A 20,542-nucleotide genomic window follows, 5' to 3' on the forward strand; every position below is an offset into this window, starting at 1 on the left:
AGGCGGCGGCGGCGGCGGTGCCCCGGGCGCGCTCACACACACACACACGCTCACGGCCTCGTGTACACACACACACACACACACACACACACACACACACACACGCTCCGGCGCGCACACGCGGCGCGCAGGCCGGAGGGAGGAGGCTCGGCTCGGCTCGGCTCGGCTCGGCTCGGCTCGGCTCCGCGCGGCGGCGGCGGTAGCGTGCTCGGCGGGCGGGCGGGAGGGCTGGCGGGCGGCCCCCGCTCCCCGGCTCGGCGGCACGGCCCGGCCCCGCGCGGCCCCCGCCCTCGGACCCGCCCCCGGGGGTCGCCCAGCCCCATGCCCTGCAGCGGCGGCGGAGTAGCGCGCGGCCGCGGGCGGCTCTGAGCGGCCCGGAGCGAGCCGGCGACGAGGGGACCATGTACCGGGACCCGGAGGCGGCCGGCCCAGGTAAGCGCGGCCCCGCGCGGGCTGGGGCGCCCCGCACCGGCAGGCAGGACAGCGGCAGCGCCGGGCGCCCTCCCGGAGCCCCAGCCCGGGCTGCTGTCCGCCGGAGCTGCCCGGCTTCCCCCCAGCCCGCGGGGTCACCCCGGCCCCGGAGGCGCGGGCTCGAGGCGCGGTGGCTCGGACCCCGGCCCCGCAGTCCGGTGCTGCCAGATTTCGTGCCTGGCGCCGGCTTCGCAGTGTCCCCACAAGGACCTCCCCCCACCCCCCCAGCGGCCCAAGGACAACGTGTGTGGCGGAGCGAGGAGCCACTGCCCCCGCGGGAACCGGGCAGTGCCCTCAGAGGCACCCCCGGGTCCCCAGCACCAGTGCCCCTGGGTGCCAACGCTGGGGGACCCGAGGGCAAGGATCCCAGGCGGCTTTGGGCCAAGGCTGTGGGCACCGGAGAGCAGAATGACATCGGCGGTGCCGACTGTGAATTGAGAGGGTGCCAGAGGGCAAGCGGGAATCTGGTGCAGCAGCAGGGGAGGGGGCTTCGGAAGAGGAGGGTGAGGAACCGCAGGAGCCCCGAGGAGGGAAACAGGAGTGCCTGGAGGGGAAGACAGCAGAGGTTGGTGAGGATGGGGGTGCCAGGGGATGTGCTCCCACGTTTGGGGAGGGGGAAAGCAAAGATCCCCAAACTCACTCCAGTCCTGTCGGGGGAGGGGAGGAGGGGCCGCCCCTTCGCATCTCTCCCGAGGGAGCTGGGGAGTGGCTCAGGATCCCATGTCTGCTTGCCGTTCTCCAAGCCAAGCCCAAAAATCTTTCCTTCCTCGGGAAATTGCTCTGCCATTTCCTCCTTGGCTCCTGACGCCTCCTCACACAGTGCCCACCTGTAGGCAGGTCCCCTGCAGCTCTTGCCCAGGCTATCTCATCTCCCACCTGGGGTGCCCCAACCCAGACCCATCACCCCCCCCCCCAGTCTGCCAATTCTGTCAGCAGGGTCTCTGCTTCTGGGTTTCTCTGTGATGCGAAAAGCGAGACACCCCAGCCTGAGGACTTGCTCCCAAATGAAGAGCCTGCAGGCTTACCGCTTGCTGACCTCTGAGGGCTGAGGGTGCTGGGGGAAGGGACAGCTCTAAGGCCCTCTGCAAAAGGGGCCTTGATCCCCAAGGATTTTTTTAAATAGTTTTTTTTTAAGATTTTATTTATTTATTCATAGAGACAGAGAGAGAGGCAGAGACACAGGCAGAGGGAGAAGCAGGCATCATACAGAGAGCCTGACGTGGGACTCGATCCAGGGTCTCCAGATCACGCCCTGGGCTGCAGGCGGCGCTAAACCGCTGCACCACCGGGGCTGCCCCAGATCCCCAAGGATTTTGTGGGCAGTCCAGTGGACACCAGCTTTGTCCACTCTTGTCCCAGCCTCACATTTGTCTTCCCTCTAGGGGCAGCCTCAGCCTGTCTCTGCCTTCTAAGGAGGTGGGCCCTCACCCCCATCAAATCACTGCAGCCTACTGAGGCCAACTAGGAGGACTTACTGGGTGCTAGGCATTGCACCCACTCAGTGCTTGGGGAGAAGGGTGAGAGAAACTCAGTCTCCAGCTCTGGAACTTCATGCCCATCTATGAACATCCTCTAGGTGGTGGATGAAGGGACATTGCCTTTGGAAACCCCTTGCTTCATCTGTCTGAACCCAGATCACTGACCCTAGCATCCTCCTGCAAAAGGCTGCCAGCTTCTAGCACTCGGACTGAGGGCAGAGGCAGGCGTTCTCTGGCTTAGATCACTTTCTCAGAAACCAGTAGCTTAGTTCAGAGGCTAGCTCTAGGGTACGAGGTTGGAAGGGGAGATGCAGTGAGGACACTCCCATTCCCCTGCCCTACCAGGCTAGCAGCTTCCCCTTTCTTGTTAGGCCAGTGGCCTGGGTCCATGCCCTCATCCTCTCCCTCCCTCTTTCCTCCCACGCCTGGGTGCCATGACATCACTGCTCCTCTGAGCACCCCTGCCCTCTCCATGGAGGCCAGCTTGACATGCTTGGCATCCTCTGGGCAAAGGGCCTGCAACCCAGCATTGCCCCTGGCGTACTGGCAGCCCCCCAGGGTGTCTCTGTCTTCCCCTTTTCAAACAAGCCTCCCTCTGGGATGGAGACCTGTCCTGCCCCATTTCAGGGCCCAGGAATGCTAGGGGCTGCGGGCAGGGGTGGGAGTGCTGGGGACAGGTTGGGCCTGAAGTTCACTTCTCTCTGGTGTGGCCACTGGACTGGATGGGGTCAGAGTCTGCCTCTGATCCTGGTCCCTTGGGGCTCTCTGAGGGGCCAGAGTCATCAGTCTGGCCTCAGAACCCCCTCACCCCACTCCTGCATCCCTGCCTACCTCCTAGAATCCCTACAGCTCCAGGCCAGACGATGTATTACTCCCAGCCCCAGCTCACCTCAGGCTCCCCAGAGTCCTCTCCCCCAGGCAGGCCTTTGTGTCCCCCATTTCTGTCCCCCACTTCCCCTTTGGCTGGCACCTGGCAGGAGTGAGATATGCAAAATAATTCCTGTGTGATTCTGGTCCTCAAGGGGCCAGGACCTTGTTTGTCTGGATCCCCTCATCCCACTCACAGGAACACCTGTGGCCCAGTCCTTTTTCCGATTTTCTGTCCCCTGTGTTTTCTTGTTCTCCTGTGTCCCAGGGCTAGTTCCAGAGTGTACCCGAGGTACTCCCCACCACCACCACCGCAGCACACTCACCCTGATCTCTACAGGGTTCAGCCTGCTGCTAAGACCCTGTTCAGAGTTACCTACCCACTTGGGCCCACAGCCACAGGCACTTCTGGGATCTAGCTCAGCTGAAGCAAGGGACTGTAGGAAAAAAGCCAGAGCCCAGTGAAGAACAAAGACCAGCCCCCCCTCCCCCACACCCATTGGCTTTGCTCCAAACTCTGTCCAGACTCCCCCAGCCCTGCCTGTGCCTGCAACTTCCTCGCTGTCCCCTCCCTGAGGCAGACAGCTCTCTCCCTGCCGTCAGCCTTCATCCTGTGTTCATCCTGTGTTCATCCTGAAGCTGGCTTTGCCTGGCTTCCCTGTGTCCCTCAGACCCAGGCTCCAGACCAGGCGGGGCCTCAGCGGGCCTGCAGGGGTCAGCGTTGCAGTGGGCAGGCAAGTTGCAGTGGGCTGGCTAGGCAGCTTCAGGAAAGGAGGGAAGGAGGGAGAGGTGACCTTGTAGTGAGTGAGTGAGCAAGGCCAGAGAGGGAAAGTCTGGGCCAGTGCAGCAGTGCTGGGAGAGAGGTCAGATCCTGAGGCTGCCTGCCCTGCTCCCAGTCCTCTGTGAGCTTGTCCTTTGGGGTAACAGTGTTTGAAGCCTTGTATGTCCCACCTGTTAGTGGGATCTGTCCTCTACAGCAACTCTGCCAAAAAGGTCATTCTCGGGAAGCATAGGGGACACACTGCATGGGGTGGGGGGCCTTGGCCCAGTGGGTCTCCTTCCTCGGGGAAGAAAGATCCATGAGATTGTCCAGGGCAACCTTCCACCCCCTGGGCACAAGTTAAGGACAGAGGCCATTGGGTGATGTATAGGGCAGGAGTCCGGGGTACTGCTGAAAGGGCCACTAGGATTAGGGATGAAGGCTGGGGAGTGGGAAGGTCCAAAGAGGCCTGACTCTGTCTGACCCTTTCACTGTCAAACTCTCCCCCACGCCCATCTAACTCTCCACCCCCTCACCCCCCACCTACCCCACCTGCACAGCCATAGACCTTTCTGGGTTGCATCTCCGGCTTGGGTCCCCATCTAGAGCTGAAAAGCTAATGATCTCCCAATAGGCCGCAGCCGGAACGGGGGTGCCTGGGGCTGGGCAGATCTGAAACGCTGGGTGAAAGGGATGGCTTTGGTGGGCTTGGGACAAAGTAGCTAGTGCCTCCAAGCTGTGTGTCACTGTGGAGACAGGACCCTCCTAGGCCTTGGGTCATGCTGTTTGGTGGCCTGGTGGGAACAGCTTGACCGAAAGGCTGGGTGCTCAAGAACTGGGGGACCATGGGGAGGGAGGTAGCCTCGAAGCCCCTCCTAGTGGGGGAAGAGAGGCTAGAGCAGGTTGGATTGGGTTGGGAACATGAAGGCCAGCAGGTGACAGGTGAGGGACAGCTGGAAGGCAGGGGAATAAGTGGGTGTGAGGGCCTGGGCATCTGGGCCCTGCCCCTGGCTGACCCCAAGCTCAGGCTCAAGGGAGCTCAGGCTCAAGGAAGGCAACAGGGCGTACCAGCCAAGGGCCATCCCCTCTCACCCCTAACAACCCAGCCGTTGCAGGAGGCCTTGAGGGAAAGGCAGGGGAGGAGTGGGTGGTTCCTTCCCTCTGGCACCCTACCTTTCCTCCCCCCCCACTCCCCACCCACCCTCTATTTTCTGAGGGATTTTGAATCCTTATTGAATCTGATGGACTGTTTTCAATAACTGCCTCTGCCAGGGGAGTGAGGCTGTGAAATGGCAGAGAGAAGAGCAGTGAGGAGGGCCTGGGGGGCGCGGGAGGCCTAGTCCTGAGCCAGGAAGGGACTCTTGGCCAGAAGGGTGTTGCTTGGACAGTCTCCTCGGACAGGCACCCCTGCATCCTGGGTGAGCCAGGGCAGCATTGTGGGAAGCCAGCTCTCTGCTCCGTGGGCAGTACCTGGCAGGTGGCACATGAGGCTGGTAAGGTCAGCTCTCTCCATCGTGGCGGTCACTGGTCTGGCAGGTGCCGGAGGCAGCCTGGGCCAGGCCCAGCCCAGTACCCGCCTGCCTTGCAAGGGAACCCCAGCCCATGGTGCCAGGAGGATTGTGCCAGTACTGTGGACATGGAAGTTCCTGACCTCCTAGGCAGTCAGGGCAGACTTGCTGGGCCCTGTCCAACTTGTGTCTGGAGGGCAGGGCTTTGGTCTCAGCCAGCAGAATTCCCTAAGGGTTGGAATGGAGTTGGCAGACAGCATGGGACCTGTGGAAGGTGCTGGACAGTGCCCAGAGCCCACACCTGGGATTCTGGACCCAGTTGGATTGGGAGGTGGGCTGGCATGCCGGGACAGCTCTGGGGGGCTCTGGAGTCCCCTCCTGGAGGGCCCCTTGGAAGAGGTGAGTCTCCTGGAGCTGACTTGTATCACGAGCTGGAATGTTTGGGGAATTGATATATTCTTGTCATGGAGCGTGTGGGGCTGCAGTACCAGTGGAGGGGGTGGGGCTAGTGGGGGAAAGCACTGTGCTTTGTGTACCTACGTGCCAGCATGAGTGCCAGCTGGACTCGGTCAGAGCCGCGCTCTGCTCACTCTTCTGAGCGGCGGGCCAGCTGTAAACAGCAGCTAATGAGTGTATTTGTAGTTAGGTGTGTCGAGGTGCATGGGGAGCTGTGACAGGAAGCCGCGGGGAGGGCGTCTCCCCTATCCTGATCCCCAGCCAGGCAGGGCCTCTGCCCTCCAGGGGCCCTGCCTGCCCCCTGCCACACCCTCCCACCTGCTGGCTGGGCTGTCTCTGAAGCTTCCATCTGCTGGGAGCAGGGAGGGCCTCAACTGGCTGCGGGGGCATGCATAGGTGTGGACGGGAGGGTGTTGGAGCTTTGGTGTGTACAGATCCGGGCATTTCCACAGCAGCATGTGGGGCTGTCAGCATGCGTGCATGTGTTTATGTGTGTGTACTATGTCTGATTCTGTGTGTGTGTACACACCCCTTCCCCAGAGCCCTGAGAAGAGGATGGCCCCACCCCCATATTGGCCCTGCTCCTTTGGTGCCCTTCTTGGAGTGCAGGAAGTTGGGGGCTCTCAGGTAGGCTGGGGTGGGGAAAGGGGATGACCCGTTCTGCCCATCAGAGGAGACAGGAGGGAGAAGTCTGAGCCCCAGCCCCAGGGGACACCCATAGTTGCTGCTTGCATCCAAGAAAGTGGAGAACTTGGTGCATACAGAGCCCAGCCAGCTCTCTGGTTCTAAACCCCTCAGGAGGTGGAGGGAGGTCAACCCTAGTAGGTGGGGGTCCCGCGGTGCTGGTTGGTGAAGTGTGTACCCTGCCCACAGCCAGGAAGGGGTGGCATGGGGTATGGGGAACCACAAGGGGTGCCCGCATGAGGCCTTGCACGAGAGGAGCAGAGAGGAGAGCTCTGTGGCTAATGTGTCCAATTAAATTACCTCAAACCCTGCGGCGGCAGCTGCTCCCAGCGGGGCCCTGGGTACAAATTGGATCCGTCTCATTACCATGGGTGGTGTCAGCGGGGCCAGAGAGCGGTGACCAGCTTAGCCAGCACACAGCAGGCCTTCTCCCCCTTGCTCAACCTGGGCCTGCTCCACCCCCTGGCGTTTATGCTCGCTCCAGTACCCCTCAGATTTGCCAGGTCCTGCATGCCTCCTCACTGTCCTGACCCCTGCCCCTGGCAGCCTAAAGGCCCCTCAGAGCCCTCACTGTCCTTGGAATGGGGGTTTCATGCTCTATATGGGGTCCACCCTAAGGAAGTTGCTCTCAGGTCACCGGACACACCTTCTTCCCTCTCTTGATAATCTGAGCACAATAATAACAGCAGGTTCTGTGTATGGAGCACTCTGTCTGTGCTAAGCATTTTATGTGCATGCAGCAGGGAGTGGCTTGCTTCCGCTAGGTCTCTGGGGTCAAAGAGCTGTCTGTCAGAACCTTGGCAGAGACCCTTGCTACTCTATCCCTGGAGCAAGTTACTCTGCTCTTCTGGCTTCAGTTTCTTTCTCTGTTAAATGGGTATGGGGATGGTTCTTATTTCCCAGGATTGCAGGATGAGGCAAGGTAAGGCAGGAAACATCTTTAGCAGAGAGCCTAGCCCATGGTAAACACTCAGCCAATGATAGCTGTCATCAGCATTATCCTGCACCAAGTGATTGATGTCTGCAATGAGGATTCTGGAAGCTCTAAGAAGGACATGCCCGCTTCAGCCCTGGTGGAGGAGGAGTTGGGGAGGGCTTCCCTGAGGCAGTGTCAGTCAGTTACCTTTGGAACAGCAAACCTGTGTTGAGTGATTGCTGTGTGGCAGGTGCTGTCCTAAACACATGACACATGTTGGCGCCTCCATCCTTAGACCACTCTGGGAAGGGGGAACATGCAGTTAGGAGTCGGCTTGGGGTTCCAGCAAACACCAACAGACTTGGGAGCATGAGCTTTGAGTCCAGGGCCTTGGGATTTGAAGGAAGAATAAGAGCTTGCCATGGGACCAGCAGGGGTGAGGTGGTCAGTGTGGTGGGGGCAGCACATGCATATGCAGTGGCTTGCTTGTTCAGCTGGAGTAGCAATGAGTGCTTGAATGTCTAGAAGAGAGGTCTTGGTGGGGGGGAGCATGCAGCAGCAGGAGTTGAGGCTTGGGGAAGGTGTGTTGGGCCAGGTTAGGGAAGTCCTGGCATTTTTTTTTAAAGATTTTATTTATTTATTCATGAGAGACACACAGAGAAAGGCAGAGGGAGAAGCAGGCTCCATGCAGGGAGCCTGATGTGGGACTCCATCCTGGGACCCTGAGATCATGTTCTAAGCTGAAGGCAGAAGCTCAACCACTGAGCCACCAGGCGACCCAGTCCTGGCATTCTGAAACAGGAAAAGTGGTTGGTTTTTGTTTTTTGTTTTTTTGTTTTTTCTTAAATTAGGGCAGTAGAGAGCCATGGATGATTTTCAAGCAGATCTCTATAAAGAACTTTAACTGTAGCAGTGTGGTGGCTAGGAAACCTGGAGGCAGGCAGGTATATGGAGCTGGAGTCCTAGGTTAACACATTTGTCCCCACCTTTGCCCAGGCCTGAGTCCAAGGCACCACACCAGGTGTCGGCAGCATCCAGCTGGACTGGGGCCCTACCCTTGGAAAGCTTGTGGCAGCTAATAGGCAGTCAAGGGGGTACTAGGTGAAGAGAGGTGTGGATGGACACCCCCAGGGGGGCTCACCTCAGGACATAGGGTGTCAGAGAAAGCCTTCCAGAGAGGATTGTAGCTCCGAGGTGGGCAGATCTGGGGTCCAGTGAACACAATTGGTGCTCCTGGGGATTGGATCTGCACCCTACCCCATACCATGGGCATCCAGGCCAGGCCCTGCAGGAGCTACATAGCTCATACTCCAGCTGCCAGGCCTGAGTTCCAGTGCCCCACCAGAGCCAATCTGTCTCCACGGCAACTGGGCAGGCACCTCCCTCTCAGTGCCCACGGCCCCTGGCACAGGGGCCTATTCCCAGCAGGGCTTGGGTATGTCTTCCCACTTCCCTGGGGGCTTGTCTCAGGGCAAACGCCCTCACACTCAGGCGCTGGCAGCACACAGACGTGTTGGTATTTGGGTCCGTGTGCCCATGTGATGTATATGCATGCAGGAGGCAGGGAGGCAGGGATGGTCTACCTTGCCTACCCATCTTACTGGGGATTTATTCCCCTGGGGATGAGGGTCGGATGGACACTAAAGAGCATACTGCCAGGATTAACTGTCGGCCCCCGCCTCAGGGATCATGGTGAGGAAGGCAGCCCAGAGAAGGGGCAATTAGGAGGGAACTGCAGGTCAGGGAAGGTGGCAAGGGAGAGTCTCCTAGCAGGGCCTGGCAGGTCCACAGATCACCTTGTCCGCACACTCAGCATTTCGTCTCATCTTCACAGCAGCCCTACAGGGGAGATATCATTCCCATGGTTGTACAGGTAAAGAGCCCGAGGTACAGAAAGGTGGAGTGTCTCATCAGGTCACTCAGCAGAGCAGGGATGAGATTGCAGGTCAGCCTGACTCCAAACCCTGGGTTTTAACCACCAGGCTCTCCTCTCTGGTGCTTCCCTAATCCCACTGGGATCCGAGCCAGCCTGTCTCTCAGCCCATCACTTGGAAGGGAGTGCTGAGAATTGGTATTGGCTGCAGAGCTGGACTCAAAGGGCATCCCCAGTGCCTCCTTTAGTGCTTGAGGCATCCCCTAAAGCCTTTGTTCTCAGGTCCCTGGAGTAGGGTGGAGCTCCCCCGCCTTCCCTCTCTGCAGGCTCAGTGGAAGGTTCCTCTCAGTCAAGGGGAGGCTCTGAGGAGAAAGGGAAGAACCCCTCACTCCCTGCTTGGCACCTGCCAGCCCTGGAGGAGCCTGATGAATCGGCTGTGTGTGGCCCCCCCAGGCCCATTCCTCCCTCTCCAACCCCCGCCTGGTTGGGGAGGTGCGAAGGAAGCGATTTCACAGCCTGTCAGCTGAGACCTAAAAATACCCAGAACTCCAAGATGCTTGGGCAGGGGGAGGAGAGAGCAGGGACCAGGATGGGGTGCTGGGGGGTGCAATGCTAACTTGGCCAGAGAAGCCCTCACGGCTCCACAGTCCTACTCAGACACGATGGGCAGAGATTCCCTCCATCCCTCATCTGACCTCATTTCTGGATCTCAAGAGCTCTGGCACTCGACCTAAGGGAGGGCTTAGTCTCAGACAGGAATGGTGGAACCCAGGCCCTTCAGAGCCTCTGGTCGATGGCTCTTTCTCCCTCTCCACCCCTGAGTTGGCTGGCATCTTTAGGCCGTGGGAGCCAGGCTGGGCCTGTGCCTGCTTCCTGCCTGGAGGTGCCCGCTTCTGTTAGGGGAGAGGCGTGAGGAAGGCAGCGTGGATGGGGGTGCTGGCAGGTGTGCAGTGTGATGTGTGAGCCACCCAAGCACTAGAGGGGGGCAGAAGAGAAGGGGTGTGGCGGCTCACGTCACTGCCACGTGTCTATGTGCTAAAGCTTGGCACAGGCCCCCCCGCCACGAGTCAGCCGGTGCCCAGAAAAGGGGACATACGTGTGCATGCATGTGGACCTGCCGGAATTGGCCTGTCCTGGGTGCCAGAAAGCTTGCGGATATGTATGACTGAGTGAGTGTAGCTATTCTAGACAGAAACTGGGTGAAAGCACAGGAGCAGCTGTAGAAGTATAAACAAACACATGTATCACGCAGACACATGATGGTAATGTGTGCTTCCCATGTGGAAACATGGTGGTATATATGCCTGTGCAGAGGGACATAGGAAGACCTCTCTGGAGCACCAAGCGAGTCACCTAAGAGACTCATTAAGGAAATAATGCAGAGTGGCAGCCAGAGCATGGGCTCGGGATCAAAAGTAATGGGAATACCTGGCTGGCTCAGTTGATGGAGGATGCAGCTCTTGATCTCAAGGTCATGAATTCAAGCCCTATGTTGGGTATAGAGATGATTTAAAATAAGTAAATAAAAATTTTTAAAAATTTTTAAAGTAATGGGGTTCAAATCCCAGTTCTACCATGTATTGACTAGCCGTGTGACCTTGAGCAAGTCACTTAACCTTTCATTGCTTCATTTTCCCATCCCTAAAGGGGAGGTGATAATAGCACCCACTTCAGGGCACTGTGAGGAGGACTCAACGAGTTGACATATATAAACTGGCTGGAACCATTCCTGTTGTCAAGTCAGCAACAGGCATATGTTAGCTCTTCTCATCGGGTCCCCACTTCAGTGACACAGGTGGGAGCATGACGTCCAGAGAGGGCAAATGACCTGCCCAAAGTCACACAGTAAGTTGGTGGCAGAGCTAGGACTGGAACCCAGGTTCCACTGCCTTAAGATGGAGGCTTGCTCAAATTTAGCACTTCATGATACTGCCCCCACTTTGGACCACAAGAAAGTCCTGCAACATAGGACTGTAACCCCATTGGCATCTGGGGCCTGCATCCTGCCAGGGCTGGGCTGAGATCATGGGAACTTGGTGTTCTGAGCATCTTCATATAATGCTGGGTGGATGGGTCATCAGGGCAGTGGTCAGTTGCCTGAATTAGAAACATGCCACCGATTAGCCTGTGGACTTGGCCAATTACTTGACCTTCCTGAGTCTCAGTTTCTTCCTTATAATGGAGTAGCAGTATACATATTTTATAGGGTAATCATGAGGACTAAATGAGATCATGCATGCAGTGTCTAAAGTGGCTGGAACACTGTACCTAGTAAATGTTCAATTATGTTAGCTGCAGTTAGAGCTCGTGCAGAATCCACCCACCCAGTGCTCCCTAAACAGTCACTTCCTTTGCTTCTGTTTCAGCCCCTGGCTGCCCCTATTCCCTTCTACCTGTCACCCCACATTCCAGCAGGCTTAGATTAATCAGGGACTGACTTGCTAGCAACCAAGACCTGTCTTTGTCTCCTGTTATTGGCTTTACTCAGGAGGGAACAGGACCCATCAGTGGGACTTAGACCCTGAACCCTCTACGTCTGGCCTCATCACCCACTTGGTGTAGGAACAGAGAAGCATCATTTCCTCTTGGGTCCTTGGTCCTCCCTCTGTAAAGTAGAGAGGCTGGACCCCCTAGTCCCAGAGCCTCCTGGTCATGTTGCTGTGTGACCCCGGAGGATCCCTGGCTCAACCCACTGGAGAGCCCTTGAGCTGGCAGGTGGACAGGAAGGGAGGTCAGCTGGCTGCCCTGGGTGAGTGGAGCATCTGGGACCTGCACTGACTGGTGGCCTACCATCATGCTGGCCCGCACCTGTGGCTGCGTAGGAGGGCATGCAGGTCCGACTGGCTGGGCACTGACATTGGGGGAGGCTCAAGGACAATGACTAGAGAGAGCCCTTCTTGGGGCCCTGGGAACTGCTACTCCAGCCATTCTCCCCTGCTCTCCTCTCTTTCTCCCCAGGGCTTGCTTTCAGCAATTCCTCCTTCTTCCCTGTCCTTCCTCTCTCCTTCCCCTTCTCAGAGTCTCCCAGTATCTCCCTCTCTCTGCCTCCTCCACTTCAGGAATGTTGACCATTTTGTAGGGTGCCTTCTTCCTTGCTCTTCCTCTGCGGAGGGAAGATCTCTTCCCCCTCCTCTGTCTCTGCTTCCTGAGATTCCTTCTTTTCTCTTCCTACAACATGAAGAAATATCCCTGTTTCTCTGGATCTTCCTGGCTCTCCCTGCTGCCCCTGAGCCTAGGTCTCTCTCTCTTACTCTGCATGGGCACACCTAGGCTCCTTCACTTCTTGTACCCTGGCTCTCTCCCATTTCAGAGTCCCTCCCTCCCCAGCATCCCCACCTCCACCTCCATTCTTCCAGTTCCTTGGCACTCCTTACTCCTCCACCAGCTCCCCTGCCCTCGAAGTTTCCCTGTCTCCTTCAGAGATAATGGGGCTAATGGGGGCAAGCCAGGCAGTTTCTGTGGCTGGTGCTGCTAATCAGTATCTCAACAACCCCCCAACCCCTGTGAGTTGAGAAAGGGGGTCAGCCCAGGGCCCAGGGACTGGCAACCTTGCCTCCTAATTAGTAGGAAGTAATTGCCTGGAAAAAAAATTTCATTTAGAATGAGACTCTGAGACTCCAAGGTAGAGCTGAGCCAACTGATGGCCCCTGGGGACCAAGAAGAGGGAAGCAGCCCAGGTCAGGATCTCAGGAAGCCCCTGGACCCCCTTCCTGACCTCCCCCCAGCATCCCAGCCTTACAAAAGTACAGAGAGAGCACTGGGCTGAGAGTACTACCATCTTCATCTCAGTTTTGGTTCTACTGCTCACTGTGTGACTTGGGGCAAGCCACTTATTTCTTCGTTAGGTTTCTCTCCTTTAAAATTGGAAGAACGCTTTGGTATTATGAGGGTTGATTCAGACAATGGCTATGAAAGCACTCTGCAAGCTGGAAAGTGCTGTGAGATTGTGAAGTGTTACTGTGTTCCTCCAGTGTGCTCTCAGATGAGATTAGGGGTTGTGGAGGGGTGAAGCAGTGAGGCTTCCAGAACATAGAAGGAGGGGGAGGTGGATCCTGCTAACCTGCAAGATTAAAGGCAGACAGATGTGTTTCAAGTGCCAGTCTCAACACCCACCAGCTGCACCAGCTCACCTCATCTCTCTTGACCTCACCCCATCTGTAGAATGCTGACCATCATGCTTCCTCCCAGGGGAGGGGTTGTAGTTTTAAATGAGATCGTGTTTGCAGAGTTTTCAGCAGTTCTTGGCTATAGTAGTTGCTCAATAAATTATATTGTCTGTGTGTACTGTAATTAAAGACTGTTATCTTTATTCCCTACTTGGATCCAGAGAGGCAGTGATTTGGGGCATTGTCTTCAGGTGGTTTTATTTGCTTAGATGTTTGTTTTTGGAAAGAGAGGGATTTCTACACCCAGTGAGGCTAATATGAAGCTGTCCCTAGAAACACCGGGCAGATCTGCTTTTCAAAGAGCCCCCACCTGTGTAGTAGGGAACAGGAGTGGGCAGAAGCTGTGGCTTTCTCTCCTAACTCCCACTTTTTCCTAGAGAGGGGCTGTGGGCAAGTTTCTTATCTGAGTGGTTGTGAGGTGGCGAGCCTTTGCCCTCAGGGAGGCCTGTTTACAAGTCTTTGTGTTCATTTTGGTAGGACTTACCCTACAGCGGGAGAAAAGACTGTGTTTGTTTAAACAGATCTATCCCACCCTCCTGGGAAGAGGGAGCAAGAAGTTTTTCACTTGGCCCTGGTTGACCACTGGTTTGAGTCTTCGCTGTGAACTAGGTAGTGTGGTGCTCCAAGGTGGCTGCAAGGCAGTCACACTGCCTGGAACGTGCAGGTTATTGGGCAGCGCGGCAAGCTCAGAGTGCCATATTTTCTCGCCCTACCTCCCATGGGTGAGGGGGCAGCAACGGGGGGGACTGTAGGCCACTCCTTCCCTGCCCACCCAACGCCACTGCTGGGAACCTTCTGTTTCTGCTCTAAGCACAGTACCTGCACCAGCTACCAGGAAGTAGTTCGGCGCGCTCCACTTGAGGGAGTGGAAGGTGGAATTTACATCAGTGGGGAGGCTTTTTGTGTCCTGAGTTGAGTGCCAACTTGGGTCCTCGGCATCTGAGGACCTCATGGGGGAAAGAGAGTTCTTGAAGTCTCCTGGTCGCCACCGTAGCTTCAGGTCCTGGCTGATCAGGGAGGAATTGGCACAGAAAAGTGGGATCACTATGCTGCAGTTCTGAAAACAGCTCCAGTCCTTTGGCTCCTGCTTGTTAGGGGCAATGCAAAGGTCGGCCTGGAGGAGGGAGCAGTCCCAGTACCAAAATGGATTTCAGCACCAAGGACAGGAGCATCGCGCCTGGCGCTTGTTTCAGCACCACGGACAGATCCCAGGGCTGTTCTGGGGGGCTCCTTCCTAACAATTGTGGTGCAAATGATACCCCAGAATGTGGTAGAATGGCACCTCCCAGACGGAATCTCAGCCACCTGCCTTACGTTCTAACGAGGAGACTTAGGACCAGAGAGTTGAGTTTGTTGCCTAAGGCCTCGCACCCACAGTGACACAGTGGATGGCAGAACTGGATTTCAGATCCCCAGTGGTCTCTCTCCAACCATTTCTTCCCAGCTGGATTTCCACTAGTTTTCTCCCTCCTTCATAAACATCCTTGGGAGCAGGTTCACATTCTATTCTATCTCTGAGAGCCCTTGAGCTGGCAAAGATTAAGTGTACCCTTTCCCCCACCAAAACCCCAATCAAGAATCTGAATCCCAGGATGGAAGATCCCTAGCCCCTGAGGCTCTAAGCATCAGGTGGGAGTGTGTTGTGGCAGGACAGGTGCCCTGGCCTGTAAGGAAGCCTTTGACCTGGGGAGCAAGAGTTGCGTCATCAGCATGAGGAACTCTTAAGTGCTCTGAGATCCTCAAATAAAATAGAGCATACCATTCCAACCTCAGCTTCTTTGCAGCAGTGTATTATTAATAACAATAAGATGCTGACTTAGGCCAAAGCACAACAATGCATTATTCATAGGAGTAACTAGTGGTAAAGGCCTGCACTTAATCTTCACATGTCCCTGATCCTACCCTTGCTCCACAGTCCTGATGGAGAAGCCCTCTACCTGAGTTCCTCCTTTCCTAGGCTCCTGCTGCTGTGATGGATATGATCATTTTCATGGCTGCCCAGGTGGATCATCAGCTTTGGATTAGGGTGGTTGGGGAGGGTGGCTGATTCCCAGCTAACTCAGGGCTGGCACCTGATCCTGTTTATCCTGGGTGCCTTTGACCCTTATGACTTCCAGACTCAGCAGCTCTCTAGAGTCTGCAGATGGTCCCTCTCCACACACACACATCCACGCACACCATCTTTTGAGGCTGAAGACTGAAGCCAGACATACCAGGCTTCCCTAAGCTAGGAAATGTGGGAATTGGGAGTGGCTGTGGTGAGGGGAGGGGTCACCAGATAGAATATACCCCATCACGATTAAATATGACAAGAGATATGAAACCATAGGTAAACTCCAGAGCACTTTGTGAACTCTTCTTCACTGAATAAATGAGAGCCATTATTACAAGGCAATGCTCTCTCTTGGAAAAGAGAGCCAGGGTAGAGAAGGCATGGATGAGGCCTCTGTAGCTCACCAGGCCTTTCTCCCCTGATGAGGAGTGGAAGTGCTGGTAGATCCTGACATGTCCCCATCCAGTTTCTTGCTAGAACAGCTCCTGGCCCATCCAGACAATCCTTCACTCGCTGTTTACTCACTTGGCATCTCCTCTGAATTCTAAACCAGGGGTATCGCAGCTGGCACCTGTTTCAGCACCGCGGACAGATCCCAGCCGGCCTCTGAGGCCCCTGCCAGCGCACTCTCCCTAGCTCACTCATGCATTATCTGTTTTTATTACAGTCAAGGCTGAGGAGGCTTGCTCCTGCTAAGCCCCTATTTTCAGCTACTTGTAACTTTCCAAAACAATCCCCTGGGGCCTCCTCTTTCACCAGTCTTGTGCCCTCCCCAGGTCTCCTTGTCTTTCCATTGAACACTCAGGGAGACTGTCCAGGGGGCATGGTGGTAGGGTGGAGGCCCAGCATTCCTGGGAAATGAATGCCAGGCTCTCTTTCCCCTCCTTTTCCTTCTACCAGCCCACCTTGTTTTCTTTTTTCCTAAGGTGGGTAGCTTGAAGGGAGTTACAGAGTAAAAAGAGGGCAGAAAATTCAGCATGACAGGAGGCCCAGAGCTTTGCGTGGCTGTGTAGGTTCAGAGTTTTGCTTCTTGGTTTTCTGTTGCTTTTTCCCCAAGTCTGCCTTTTTCTGGCTTTGTGTATGTATGTTGGGTCAGAGGAGGAAGGAAGGTAGGATAGGTACCAAAATGTCCCCCCTTCTCATGCCCAAGAAGTCCTAGGGCTGGTAGGTTCTGCACTTGTAAATGCTCTCCCACCTTCCTCCCATTTCCATCTGCTCAGCATGCACATAGAGGGGTGCTTCCTTTGGAAACCTGTGACTCCAGATTTCACTGCTTTCCACCTTGAACGTCATTATGCAGCCACCAAAGGATAGGGGGAGGTGCTGGGGCATGCTGTGTCGTAAGTAGTGCAGAATCAAGTGGGAGGAGGTGGGATTAGGATAGGAAGGCACTGGCAGATATAGCCCCAACCACCCCCAACATCACTCTGGTTTATCTCTGGTATAGTGGTTGTGCCCTAGGCAGTGCCAGAGACAGGGCCCTGGGCAAGTCCTGGGCTACCCCACCCTTCTTTGTTTTTTGCTCAGGCTCACTGTTGTCTAGCCCCAGGGGGCCCAACCCCCAGCCTGTTCTGGGGATCTTTAGGTGCACTGAGCCTCTCTCTAATGAGGGTGCTTTATTGAGGCTGAGGGCTGGGCCATTGGAGGGAGGAAGGATCCCTGGGAAGGGTGTGTGTGAGTGGAGTCGCTAAAGCACTTGAAGTAACTCAGGTACTTGCCCAGGGCCCTGTCTCTGGTACCTTTTTTTTTTTTTTTAACCTCTCTTCTGCTCTGTGCCCTTGGGCAAGTATTTAACCCTTCTGGGCCTGTTTCTTTGTAAAACATGCATGAGAATATTTACCTCTGGAGGGGTGCAGAAGACTATAAACATGATTCAATGCTGAGCATATTTCAGTGACTATGATGAAAGGTATTGGTAAGATCTAAAAAGAGGAAAGCAGTCTAGGTTGGGAGGGTGTGGGGGTGATGGGACAACTTTGGAAGGCCTAGATACAGAGAGTGTGCGTGTCATCAGCCGAGGGTGCAAGAGAAAGCAAAGTCTCAGGGAAAGCATCTGTGTACACAGATTTCCAGCATGTCAAGCAGCTTCTCTGTCTTGTATCCTGGGCTGTGGACCATGGGAGAGCCCAAGCGATGGGGAGACACAGTGTTACCCCTTGACTCTGCTTGGGGGAGATGCCTACCCCCAAGAAAAGGGCATTGGACAGAAGGTCAGTTAGTTGAGGTTTGGAGAATGAAGAGACTGCTGTGAGCACTTGTCATCAGGAAGGGCTTCCTGAAAGAGGCAGTCTTACCTGGAGAGCCCTGAACAACTTCATGCATTTGTTCAGCACTTACTTATCCAGCCTCTCCTAGGTACCAGACCTGGGACTACAGAGATGAATGATCTGGGGTCTTGGCGTTCCAGGTGTTTCCAGTGGGGGAAAGACAGAAAGTGCTAATTATTAACCCACAATGATGAATTACCATAGTTACGGAGGAGGGAATGTGGGAGGGAATGAAGACCATCTTGTTTAGGGATATTGACAGTAGAAGATAGAAGGAAGGCATTCCAGGCTGAGGGAAGAGCTTGTGCCCAAGTAGAAAAAGGGTTAGCCTTCTTGCAGGAAGAAGAAAAGTTAGTTAGGCATGCCTGGGTCATGCAATGGAGCCCATTGTGGAGGGCGGGGACATCCTTCAGCACAGAGGCAGGCAGCTGGAGTTGCTGTGAAGGGCAGGCTCATGTCCTTAATTTGCCGTGCCTGTTTCTTCGTCTGTGAAATGGGGATGATAATGGTACCCGGTTGTGGAGATCTCATATAAACTTCCTGGCACAGAGTCTGGACACAAAAAGTGAGTGCTCAGGTAATGTGAGCTATTATTTTATCTTGACAGAACCCCAGCAGGGGAAGTCAGGGGTTGTTATCACTTGAAGATGAACCACTGGGGTGAGTACAGGGTTCACTGTTACCCCAGGGTCACTGGCTGTAGACAGAGGTATGACTAGAATCCAGGCCATCTGCCTCCAGCTCCTCTTCCTGTCCCACTGCTTTGCCTCAGGACAGGCAAAATTTGAGTAGATGAATAATGGACATGGGAGAGAATTCCAGGCCAGAGGAAGTATATGAACATCTAGATCTCATGGATGGCAGAGGGGGCTGGGCACCTGCTCATGGCCATGGCCATGGCCATGTGCGTCTTTGTGTGCTTGACTGTCAACACAGGTGTCCATGCATGGTATGAGTCTCCAAGGCTTGGCATGTGTGTGTATCTGTGCATAGGTGTATGTTTATGCATGTGTGCGAATGAGCATGGGTGTCTGTGCAAGGGGTGAGTCTCTGGGGCACATGCATGCACATGTGTGGGGTGTGGGCCACATGATTGTCTGTACCAAGAGTAAGTCTCTGGTATATGCAGGTGTGTATATGAGCCATGGGTGTCCATGTCTGTGACCTGGGCGTGTGTGTACCTCTTCCCCTTCTGGAGCCCCTCCTGTTCTTCCCCCCCACCACCGGGCAGCTGGTCAGCATGCCCTCAGAAGTCCATTCCCTCTCTAGCAGCTCCCCAGGGCATCCCAGCAGCCAGCAGTCCTATTTGATTCTGTTCATCCATAAATTATGGCTTGCTGAGGAGATGAGAAGGAGTCGGGAATGGGGGCAGAGCCCTGGCAAGGATCAGGCTCAGGTCTGCAGTTCACACCTGAAGCCCAGCCTGGCTTCCAACTGTTGCCCCACCCCCACCCCCTTGCCTCAGCCCTGTAGATCCTCACCACTGGCATTCACTGGTGCTTTCAGTCTTGGTCAGCCCTCAGGGCAGGGCCTGAGGGTAAGACAGGACCCCTGGCCTCTGCTGTCTTGTGGGGAAGAGCTAGATGTGTATCTAGTTTGGTATTTTATTCAACACTCATTGAGCGCCGGCTCTGCGCCCCAGATGTCTCTAATACAGGGCAGATGTGGTAATACTATGATAATAGCTAGCATTTGTTGCCTACTTATTTTGTGTCAGACACTGTGCTAAGGCATTATATGTGCTAATTCCTTTAAACCTCACAATTGTCCTATGAGACCTGTACTATTATTAGCCCCCATTTACAGAAGGGAACACAAAGGCAAGCTAAGATTAGGTCACATGCCTTGGAAGAATAAGAGCCAGAATTTGACCCAGAGAGTCTGGCTCCAGAGCCCTGGCACTTAATCATTGCCCCCTAAAAGAAGGGTGCAGGCACCGTGTGATGGAAGCTCAGAGGCAGAAGAAATTAATTCCCACTGGGGATCTTATGGAAAGCTTCCTGGAGGATGTGCTTTTCATCTGGGTCTAGAAAAGTCAGAAATTGTCAGGCAAAGATGGTGTGGGGGAAGATTGAAAGGGGCCTTGGTGTGTGTGTGTAAAAGAAAGGCTCAAACTCTCACAGCAGCCTCTCCCATCTCTTCCCTCCCATCTTGTCTTGGTGACAAGTAGGATAACATGCAAGTACCGAACATTTAACAATATTTACTGAGCACCTCCCATATGTCAGCCTATCACAGAATATCCGGAACGAGCAAAGCAGATACAGCTCTTGCCTTCATGGACTCTGGAGTCTTGTACACAGTAGGTGCTTAATAAATGGTAGCCTCTATTATTATCATGATCCCTAGAAGCCTGGGGTCCTGCTCACTTATTCTTTCAGCAAGCTTTTGTCAAGTACCTGCTGTATGCCCAGCTCCTTCCTTGGTCCTGGGAAGACAGTGGTGAACAGAAGGTTAGTACTGCCCTCATGGAGCTGTTGTCCAGCCTCAGAGGTGGGCTGCCTCCTTGAACACACAGGCTTTACCCTGAGAGCCCCTTAGCTGGTGGCTTGGTCAGGAGCACAGGACCCTACTGGATCATCGTTAAACCCAAGCTCTGGTCAGCTGACATGCCCACCACAAGCTTGGGCAGAGGGGCAGCAGCATGCCCAAGCTTGCGCCTCACTCCCAGGACAGCCCTGGGATTGGATCCAGGAGGGCTGGCTCTCCCCGCTCCTAGCTCACCCTGCTGCCCAGGGCTCCTGGCATCATTCATCTGCCCTTGTCTGTGTCTCACCCCCAAGGACCCAGGATGTCTCCTCTGCCCAAGGATAGGTTGTGGAACCCAGCCCTGTCAGAGGCTGACGAGGGCTACAATATTTTCTTTCCCCAAATGTTAATATGCTGATGCTAAGGAGACTTGAAACCATGTATGTCATTGGAGGAAGGGTTAGAAGGGCCAGGGCGGCTTCGCCTGGAGAAGACTGCAAGGGGACATGAGAGCTGTCTGCAAGGATTTGGAGGCCTGTCATGTGGCAGAGGGAGCCAGCTTGTTCCTAGCAGC

The 20,542-nt window shown here is 55.2% G+C and overlaps 1 protein-coding gene across 5 annotated transcripts in view; it reads left to right on the plus strand.

Moving 5' to 3' along the window:
• Positions 1-241: 241 nt before the first annotated feature.
• The window catches only part of SYT7 (synaptotagmin 7), a 61,462-nt gene continuing 41,161 nt past the window's right edge, over positions 242-20,542 (plus strand). For all 5 annotated transcript variants that reach the window (XM_055312705.1, XM_055312711.1, XM_055312725.1 and 2 more), the window contains exon 1: positions 242-432. In XM_055312705.1, coding sequence (XP_055168680.1) covers positions 402-432 — 31 coding nt within the window. In that variant the 5' untranslated portion in view covers positions 242-401. The remainder of the gene's footprint in view (positions 433-20,542) is intronic.

This window comes from Nyctereutes procyonoides, unplaced genomic scaffold (assembly GCF_905146905.1).
Source record: "Nyctereutes procyonoides isolate TBG_1078 unplaced genomic scaffold, NYPRO_anot_genome, whole genome shotgun sequence".
In the NCBI taxonomy this organism is placed as follows: Eukaryota; Metazoa; Chordata; class Mammalia; order Carnivora; family Canidae; genus Nyctereutes; species Nyctereutes procyonoides.